This window comes from Centruroides sculpturatus, unplaced genomic scaffold (genome assembly GCF_000671375.1).
Source record: "Centruroides sculpturatus isolate CEXI.00-Female unplaced genomic scaffold, Cexi_2.0 scaffold2723, whole genome shotgun sequence".
Classification (NCBI taxonomy): domain Eukaryota; kingdom Metazoa; phylum Arthropoda; class Arachnida; order Scorpiones; family Buthidae; genus Centruroides; species Centruroides sculpturatus.
In genome coordinates, this window is record NW_019386808.1 from 1 (window position 1) to 10,187 (window position 10,187).

Sequence of the window (10,187 nt, forward strand, 5' to 3'; positions counted from 1 at the left end):
AATATGAATCATTTACTAGTATTAAAACAAAATTATACTTGGCAAATAATTACTTTCATTCACAAGATCTTTACCAAGCAATAGTGATAAATTATGAAGGTACACAAAACAATGTGCTGTGAGTACAAACATGCCATAGATTGCATTATAAAATATAGGCAATAAAAAATAAAATATATATAATGGTTTTGCTGAAAGTTTCGACATGTGGGTTATATAATGCTAATTATTATATTACTTGATATCTAAAATCAAGATACAAATGAGGTAACTAAGAAATTCAGTCTACATATCTGACATATGAAGATGAAAGGACAGTTATGCCTGTCAAACTCTCACATAGATAAAAGTTAAAAATATGTTTATTTTTTCCTGTTCAAAAACTGTTGTAAGTTCTTTCATCCATATTTAAAAGAAAATTTTGATCTCCTAGTTCAATTAAAACCTTCAAACATGGTGCCATCATACTTTGCTCGTTGTCTTAGCAAAATGCTAGTGCTCCTCAGCCTCACTAATGAAATTTTGTGTTTTGAGATGCCTGCGAGCGAGCTAAAATATGGAACAAGTTTTATCACTGCGCTGATGTCTCACTGAATAATAGAAAACATGGTTTGCATCCAGAGTTGACTTTTCAGCATTGTGTTAATTTTAGAACTAGATATCAGTTCTGGGCTGAAGGAGTGCAGAATAATCTATGACTTCAAGTGTACTAGTTGTTTTTTTGTTATACAATACTATACAAAAAAAAAAAATGTTCTTTCTTGTCTTAACTGTCAATATTTTGAGTTTATCAGAGCATTATCATATTAATTGTTCTTTTGAAAAATTTTGCAAGTGTTCTAAATCCTTAGGATTAAATAAAATCTTATTGATTGCCTTTTTTCCAAATTATATTTGATGAAACTCAAACTACTTTTAAACAGTAAAGATACAGTACTTCATTTTAATATTCTAAACAGCATCATTGAGGTATAGATACTTTTAGTAAAGCAAAAATAGAGCCAGTAGAATCCGAATTATCTGAAATAAAGACACTCATTTGATTCAGATAATCTGGAAACTCGGCTAATATGATGTTTTGGATGGATGTAATACATAAAAGTTTTTCTAATCATAAGATGATCTGTATTTTTTAAGGATTTCAAATACTATAAATTACTTAAAAGAATATAATGTGCTCAGTTTTATTTGTCTTTAAAAAAATGTGTGCATTTGCAATTTTTTCAGTTATACCAATGCAGAAAAATATTTTAGAGAAGCACTTGAAAAAGTACAGACTAGTGGACAAACAGTTCTTCCAGAGAAATGGGAACCACTATTGAATAATTTAGGTCATACTTGTCGAAAAATCAAGTATATAACTGTTTTTTCAAATTAAGATATTAAAAATCAAACTTCTATCTATAATGCAAACTTTTTTATTCAAATTATTTTCAGGAAATATGAAGAAGCATTAGAGTTTCATCAACAGGCTCTAGTTCTAGCACCTCAAAATCCATCTTCGTTATCAGCAATTGGTTACGTTCATAGCTTAATGAAAAACTGGGCCCTTGCTGTAGAATATTTTCATAAGGTTTTTAATGTGTTTCTATTTTTAGACTTTTTGCAATCTTATTTAAAACTTTTTAAATTCACTTTCAGGCTTTGGGATTACAAAAAGATGATACTTTCTCAACTAGCATGTTAACTTATGTAATAGAGAATCTTATGAATGTAATTACTCCGTGCGAAGGTAAGTAGCTATATGAAAACTTGGTTAATTGAATATTCGTTTAAATTGTTTTTATGTTTATCTTGCTTAGATGTGCCCGAAGAACTTCCTTCGTACGAATTTTCTCTTCTAAGTCATTCTGTTCGAGATGAGAGTGGACACGGGGAAGGTCCCAGTGAAACTAGTATGTCCATATCCATAGAAGTCGAAATGGAGGAGACAGATCAATGAAAGAAAAAAATCTGAATTGTTATATATAAAGGCCAACAAAAATGTTCAAATAATTTTAACTGGAATATTTATTTATGAAACTGTAATCATGGCAATAGGTTTACCTAGCAATTTTGTATGTTGAATTTTACACTAAGATATGAATTCAATGTTTTTCGTTGATTAAAAGTAAAAATTTTACAATAATACATCATTATGATATCAATATACACAAAAATGAATCATGACAAAACATTCATTGACTAGTTTCTACTATAACTGGTGCACAGTCATCTGGCTCACTCTCAAAATCCCACTTAAAAATCTTTGTCAGGCTCTCTTTGAATTTCCTACCACGGGAACGTAAGGCTTCGTCGGCAGTACTGTTTTCTAAATTCGAGAAAAAGATTTGAAAAGTGGTGGTGAGGAAATTACTACTTGATACTATATCAACAAAGAAGTCCTTGGGTATTTCTTTCAGTTGAAAATGAACAACAACAATAAAACTGAGATACAGTTCTCCATACAGTTTCAAAGCAGTGTCACTATTACATAATATTCTAATTAACTTTTGCCATTGTTCAAAGGCTTCATACACGTGTCCGACCAAAAAACAAACAAATGACAGTTGCAGTTCTGCTAAAATATCTTCAGGTTTCTCATACATCAAAAGAACTTGCTCTAGTAAATATGTAGAGTCCATATTATGTTTAGTAATTTCAGTAGGAGACGCTCCTTCTGGATGTCTATAAATAAATATGACACTAAATTACACTGTAACTTTACGAATTTATTCCAAAGTATACTTACTTTCTTAAAGGAATTTTAGTAAATCTAAGCATTGTGCCAGGAACCAGTTTTAATTCTGGAAGATTATCTTCTGTCTTTGAAGTAGATGCTGCCATTTGATCAGTTTCCATTTCTGGATTATTTTTGGACATTAAAAATGTTTCGGGAACAAACTGTGATACAGAGCATACTATCCCAGATTCCGGCTCCATGCTTTTCAGAACAGGTTCTACAAAAATAATATTTGTTTATAAAGATTGGTATAATTAACATATGTAAATTATTAAAAACTCTTATCTATATAACTGGGTAATAAATGTAAATTTTTAAAAAGTCTAAATTGAAAAAAATTGGAAGCTTTTAACAAAGATGGAAAAAATGGCAACTCTAATTATCACATGATAATCTAGTATTGTGGAATAGTTCAAATATTCTATCTATTGAGTAAATTTAATCTAAAAAATAAAATAAATATGGCAGAGCATATCTTTGATTATCTGAAATAACTGGGGCAGGACAATTTCAGATAACTGACTGTACTTGGTAGAGAAAGATTAAAGGATTAAAGTAAAAATATTAATTTGAATTCTAGTACAATAGTTAAAAAAAAAAAAGTTAAATTTAAAGCATAATGAAAAATCTATTAAAAACAAGAACTAGTCTTTCTTTGTAACCTACAATGTACTGATGATATTTTACTACTACTTTTTACTATTTAATAACTTTGAATTCAAAGTACAGTACTCATAAAAATTATTTATTACAGTTCGTTTTTCAAAAGTAGTCACTTATTTTGTTTTATTTATTTATAATTCCCTGGCTTGCTTTGTCATCAAGAGTTGACAAATCTGCTTAAGGTTGCATTTCTAACTATTTCGATGTCATTTCTAATGCATCAAATGCTTCAGTGTGTAAGCAAAATGAAGCAATTGATGCATTAAAAACCCATGCTTTTCTATTTGTACCATAAAAATAAAACCTAACTAGTGCTGATAACAAAATAACCTGACACCCAGGCCTACAGAAGATTGCTGGCAATCATTGTGTAAAAACTTCATAATTTCTGGAATTAGTACTCTATGTAATCAATTTTTCAACACTATAATCAACATATTACTGTAATTCAAACTCATTTGGCAACTGTCAGATTAGTTATTTCATTTTGCAGAACATTTAGATTCTAATTATTGACTGTTGGGTGGTTTCCAAAACAATGGTTAAGATCCAACAGCTCTCATTTTTCCATCTTTGTGACTTATATTGAATTCTATATCTGAATAAAAACAGTGTAAAGAACAAACAGTTAAAATTACCTGTAATGTAACTAGTTAGAGCAACCCAATTTCTCCACATCTTGTAAGGATACGCACCAAGAAACCGATCCATATCTTTCAAATTTGAACGAAATCTTTCCGTTTCTTCGCTATTTACAATCTCTTTGCTCATGGCTATTAAAAATACACAAAACATAAAATTGCATGAAAAATCACAGGTTGACCATTACTAAAATAAAACCTACTTTCATCAAACTTATTCCACTTCCTAACCAATACTTCTTTTGGGGAAAACACATGAAAGAAGCCAGTGCGAGGTGCAGACTGTCCATATTTACTCACTCCGCTGTAGTAGATGAAATGCAAACCCGGTGGTATCATTTTAACTCCTCTGAACTTATCCGCAACATAGAAAACACTCATGTCTATACCGAATTCGGTTCCAGGTGGTACATCTAGAAAGATAAATGTCGCTCCCTCTTCGAATAACTTCTTCCCAAGATCTGGATCAATCTCTACAGATTTCGTCTTTGATTTTGATGACATAATTGCAATTTAATGTGAAAGATGAAGACACTTCAAGAAAATTGAAGAGTTATGATGAGATATTGAAGTGACCTAAAAAATAATAATGTTCTGAGTTTTTAGAATAATTTTTATGATTTTATTCAATTGTTGACTAAAGAAAAATGTTTGTTTATAAATCAGTAAAATTGCAGTTCTGAATGAGGAGTTTTGACCTCCTACGTGTATAACTACGCGAGTCACGTGTACCATCGGTTCCTTTGTTTTACTCCTATTGGCATCATCTACAACTCTTATAAGGTCTTAACTACCTTATTCAGAACTGCAATTGAGCCCCAAAAAGTGTATTTTATTTATATTTTTCTCATCAGTTTATAAACTAATAAATTTTAACTGAATTATCTCTACCTTGGCATTAACACAAGCACCATGTTTCCAATGATATTTCCGTCGCAAGATGGCGACGTGAATCGTGTTGCCAGCTGAAAAACAAATCCGAAATAAGAATTGATAATTTAAGATACGTATATTTTTTTACTTTTAATTAATTTAATACTAATTAAATTCAAATTGTAAAATTAGTAAATTATTTTCGGGGAGCGTCGACTCCTAATGTATTAAACCAATCCGAATTAAATAGACCGCGGAAACAAAATTGGTAACCCAATTATTCCATAAAAAGTTATAAATTCGCGTATGGTCATGTGACGTGACCCCGGTTAACGAACTATCACGTGACCGATAGGACCATTAAGGGTGTGTTCACTCTTCCGTTCTCTTTTTGCCGTTCTCTTCGATGGCTAAAAATGTAGACTCACGGTTACAATTGCCGATAGAAATTAAATAGGGGAAGTAGAAAACATTTACGAGAATACGAATTAAGGATTTTGATGTAAATGGTGAAGTTTAATAGAATAAAAGCGGTGTTAATCGCGCATATTGGATCATTTATAACAGTTCCTCCCACAATAATGGACTTCGGAAAGTATCGCCACTCGAACGTGAAAACAAAACCCTCATTGGTATTATAGATTACAAAGAACAAACTTTCACCGATTAATTACCTGTATAAACTAAATCAATTAGATAATATTATTTTAACGTTAAACGCCATGTTGTTTTTAGTCATAGAACATAACTAGTTAATTAAATTAGTTAATAGGAGTTACATATACTGTACTCCTATATCACATATACTGTACTCCTATTAACTACACCCAAATAATACTTCAACATGTATAATGTTTTGGATATTTGGGCACAGTTTTGTATGTGACAAACTCGAAACATTCATAATTTTACGTAGAAATGTAGAGGATGGAGTTTTATGGGTCTCGGGAAAAATCTATTAGCAAGTCCCAAACTAATTTGCGAAAAAGAATTTATTTTTTCTTAGAAATTAAAAAGCGCGACGCCACGACCCGAGGCCCAAAAAACTGACGTTTGAGCCAGGCCTGTATATAGGTTACTATTAAATATAGGTATAATAGAATGCACGACAGGATATTACCCTATCATACATAACAGTTACGATAAAATTTAGGTAATAAATCAGAATGTATTGTACATTAAGAATTTATACATTTTTAAAAAAAATTCTAAAGTTATTAACCGGAATATAACGAGATTATTTAGAATTTTCGAGGTCAGATTTTAGAATTTAGACCTTTACAAACGTTAAACCTGCATTAAAGGTATGAGTCAGAGTTTGTGTATAGAGCTCAAGGCTATTTTTGGGAGTAAATAATGATTCATTTCATACAGAAAAATTACGAATTATTAAATTCTGAATAAGCAAACGAATCGAAAAATGTTTTATATTAAAATGGCATGGAATTTAATAACATTATTTCGATATAAGCGCTTTAATAAGTGTAATAAAGCAAACAGGTTCTATGAAAGGCACAACTTTTACATTAAGAAAATCGTTAAACGTTTCGTCGTAGAAGCTAATTTTATATTTTTATCGAGAATGAAAGTAAAACATTTCTAAGAGATATTGTCTTGCAAATAGTAACACTCTGAACGTATACTTTACGCAGGCGACAATCGAATCTCGTTCTGTAAAATAGGATAAACAAACAAAAGCAAACACACATACACACAAATTCAAATAAAACTCGAGTGTATTCATTTAATAACACTCAGAATTTTTTTTAATGTAAAGTTTAAGGCTAAAAATATATAAAAGTACACGCTATTTTTTATATTTTACCTTATTGTTTCCTCGAAAAAAATAATAATTTTTAAGACTGGAAACGTGGAATCGATCTAGTAAACTTCAACGAAACGGAACATTTGGCTATCACATGAATGCATGGCCTATTCGACATGTGCTTGGTCACCTTTACTGCCAGCAGGAAACAAAGAAAAGAAGAAAAATATAAAACCAGAAATGAATAGTCTATAAGCAGACGAAAATTAAAAACAGAAAAATAATTTAAAAAAAAAACAAAGATATTACACTCGTGCTGATGGTAATTTAACTTACACGCGTTTCGTTTTCGAACGTACACTACAGAAACAATGGCTCTACTATATAAAATGTACGTTCATGTGTTATATAATAATAAAAAAAACCCTTTTTAAGCTTTCGTGTATTGGTTTTTTCGGTTTAAAATGGAAAAAAGATGGCGATTTTTCCAATATTGCCAGGGTTACAGGTCAGAGTCCTGGATGTTGTGTAGCAGGATGTCGTCAAGCGTGACAATCCAACGGAGTCTCACTTGGTTGCTCTATCCTCATTTAAAACCGAGAATTTGGTGGAAGGGTCTTGTCGGACGACAACCGTCCTAGCGTGACATTGATGTATACTACTGCAACTGACCCAGATCGTCTTTACTCCTAACAAAACGTTGATGCCGCTAGTTGATTCGCTACGTTCTTAATGGATAATTCAGCTAATGCCGCCGTTTACTACAGTTCGTATTGTGTTTGTTGAGTAAACAAAGGTTTGTATTCTTTAATTAATACGGTAAATTTTTAAATTAAAGTTGGTGTAATGTTCGATAGGATTTAACGCCGAAGATTTTACTGTTTACTCTTATAGTTATGGAAGAAGTTTATGTTATTAAAGTCAAAGGAACCCTTCCAACATCCAGGGATAACAGCCTATCGTCCAGGGAGGATGCCACGCTAGGTTTAGGAATATTACACCTTCTATTCGGTTCCGTAGCCATAACTATGGGCACTTTAGGACTAATTATAAGTTCGGAATCAGGCATAGAAATATTTTTCGGTCTGCTATTCGTTTCCACTGGTCTGTCTTCCATTTTAGTGTGGAAATATCCGTACAGGAAGCGCTATCGCAAGTTACTGTTCCTGTTGTCTGCCGTATCATTGATATCGGCTTTAATCCTTCTAATACTAACTCTAGTGGCCATCATCCGTCAGCACGTGATTTACGGAGGCCCGGGGATGATTGCTAGCATCAGAGCCAACGTCATCATCAACACCATACTCGAAACCATAGTGGCCTGTTTCTCAACTTTCACCTCCGCCAATTCTATCTGGAACTGGAGTATGTTGAATGTCTTCAAGAAAATCAATCCCGTGACTCAAAAGGTCATCGTCACTACCAACATATCGCTGGGTGATCCTAATATGGTGTACAACGAGGAGACAGTCAGGCACGTGAGCCCTTATTGTGTCATATCGTTCCAAAAGAACGAAGAAAGGAAAGAAGTGGCTAGAAGGCTTCAAGAATTTGTTAGAGAAGCTCAAAGTAGGACTGCTGATGGTAATTTATCATCTACAGAATCGAGTGTTGGAGAGAATGAAATGTGTGTAGATATGCAAAACTGTTGTAACGAAGTGATAGACATCAGTTAGCGCTCTCGAGCAATGCCAACATTTTTATAGGCTATATTTTTCTACAAATTACAGTATTATAAATGTAATATTTAATTTAATTAAAGTTTTTAACGAATTTTGATTACATTTTTTTTTGCTTTAAAAAGCTAAAATAAACAATAAAAAAAAATCTATATATATATATAGGAAATCGTAGAAGCAGTTCCTGGTACTGTTTTACCAGGAATTAACTTACTTAAATTTTCTTAAATTTTAAACTTCTTATTATAGGAAATAAGATGATAATTTGTGTAAACAATAAAATAATTTGCTATTTTTAACATTTTTTTTCGATATTATCTGCTGTTATAAGGCCTAAAGTTTCAGAGATGAAGTACGTTAACCTCGAGATAACATCTCATTATATCAGAATGTTTTTTTGTATAGATGAATACAAAAATCCAGATAGGATCTTGTTCTAACGATTTTGCTTAAGGCTCATGCTGAGTACACTTTACATAATTATCTATTGATATTTTATATATATATAGGCCTAAGTTATTAGATTGTTGCTATATAGTTGCAAGCTGAATTATATTTTTTATATATTTTTTCATAAATTAAAGCTGTAATTTTAAAATATTCTCGCTTAACGTCTTAAAAACAGTGTTTTTTTTAATTAAAATTAAGTTATTTAATTTGAAAAATAATTATTAAATTAAGGTTTTATTGAATAAATTTGGCTGAAAATAACAAAAAAAAAAAAAAAACTAAAAATGGCTTCTCAAACCGAGAAACTCGCGTGTTAATTTGCAGATATTTTTATAAGAAATCTTCATTTAAACGGTTACAAATATAGAAAAAAAAAAATACAATCGACTATTAAAACATCTTCAAAGGACTATAAATCTAATTTTAAGTTATAAAAATCATTAAAAAGAGCAATTAATTAAGCGCATCAGAACACGTTTCCTGACAATCGCAGCTTTTAAATGCGAACAATTATAAAGCGAAACGAAGGACAATTTACTGTAGAAGGAGAATTAAATCAGTTTAAAATTTAAAAAAAAATAAAACAAAGAAAGGATAGAAACAATAGAACAACGATATTTTGCCAGTCGAATCTTGCTAACTGAACTGTTACGAGACAGATTAAAGGAGTTTGACCTTTAAATAAAATCACGCAAACAGATGATGATGACACAGTTTCCGATATATGTTTGTAGGTGATTTGCTCCTTAAAAAAAGTCAATTTTTAACAAAAAAATTTAATTATATATATATATATGTACATTATTTAATTTATCAAGATTTTTAAAGATGTAAACATACAAAAAAACAATTTTAGATCATGGAATAAATCCAGTTTAGGCAGGAAGCTGAATGCTATAAGTACACTTTAAAAAGTCGGGTTACGATCATTTTGTGTCGATAAGTTAATTAATAACTGATTAAATTATAATTATAATTAATTATATAACCATCAAAAGCAATTATTAATGGAAATAAAGGCGCGTTATTAGAGAAATATGCCATCGATCGAAACACTCAAAATTGTTTAGTGTTTCTAATGTTATTTGTCACCATAACAACCATAGCTATTAGTAATTACCACCTAATTGTCAACTAATTGGCAGATAGAAAACTTCCTACTTTTCTTCCTCTTAAGTATGGATTAATCTGGAAAAAAATCTCTACTGCTATTTCTTACGCTAAATGGAATGCTTTGCAGCAACTACAACCAAGAAAATGCACTTATTAAATGGTAAAATGTAAATTATAAAATCTTATAAGCTCGTAAAATAGCATAGAAAGTGAAGTAATATATATTATTTAAGAATGGGATAAGTCTTTGATAGTTACATCACATAAACAATAGATTTTTT

General features: G+C 30.8%; 2 protein-coding genes across 2 annotated transcripts; one reads left to right on the plus strand and one right to left on the minus strand.

The window, feature by feature from the left end:
- The first annotated feature begins 331 nt into the window (after nt 1–331).
- On the plus strand, nt 332–1,977 carry LOC111615803 (cell division cycle protein 16 homolog). Its single transcript, XM_023357237.1, has 4 exons — nt 332–1,353; nt 1,438–1,573; nt 1,642–1,732; nt 1,803–1,977. The coding sequence occupies exons 2-4, from the start codon at nt 1,535–1,537 to the stop codon at nt 1,940–1,942; spliced, it is 270 nt and encodes an 89-aa protein (XP_023213005.1). The 5' UTR covers nt 332–1,353; nt 1,438–1,534; the 3' UTR covers nt 1,943–1,977.
- A 15-nt stretch (nt 1,978–1,992) lies between these two features.
- Nucleotides 1,993–4,965, minus strand: LOC111615802 (protein AAR2 homolog). The gene is made up of 5 exons (XM_023357236.1): nt 4,918–4,965; nt 4,230–4,602; nt 4,024–4,158; nt 2,732–2,939; nt 1,993–2,667 (listed from the first exon to the last, which is right to left on the minus strand). Exons 2-5 carry the CDS (start codon nt 4,528–4,530, stop codon nt 2,178–2,180), a joined length of 1,134 nt encoding a protein of 377 aa, XP_023213004.1. The 5' UTR covers nt 4,531–4,602; nt 4,918–4,965; the 3' UTR covers nt 1,993–2,177.
- Between the last annotated feature and the right edge of the window lie 5,222 nt (nt 4,966–10,187).

What these genes read in the sequence shown, in the direction of transcription:
- LOC111615803 (XM_023357237.1), top strand. Translation starts at nt 1,535, where the DNA reads ATGAAAAACTGGGCCCTTGCTGTAGAATATTTTCATAAG. An exon ending in CTGTAGAATATTTTCATAAG is followed by an intron (nt 1,574 to 1,641) that starts GTTTTTAATGTG and finishes ATTCACTTTCAG; the next exon opens with GCTTTGGGATTACAAAAAGA. An exon ending in TGTAATTACTCCGTGCGAAG is followed by an intron (nt 1,733 to 1,802) that starts GTAAGTAGCTAT and finishes TATCTTGCTTAG; the next exon opens with ATGTGCCCGAAGAACTTCCT.
- LOC111615802 (XM_023357236.1), bottom strand. Translation starts at nt 4,530, where the DNA reads ATGTCATCAAAATCAAAGACGAAATCTGTAGAGATTGATCCAGATCTT. An exon ending in TCTAACTAGTTACATTACAG is followed by an intron (nt 2,940 to 4,023) that starts GTAATTTTAACT and finishes TTATTTTTGTAG; the next exon opens with AACCTGTTCTGAAAAGCATG. An exon ending in ACTAAAATTCCTTTAAGAAA is followed by an intron (nt 2,668 to 2,731) that starts GTAAGTATACTT and finishes ATTTATTTATAG; the next exon opens with ACATCCAGAAGGAGCGTCTC.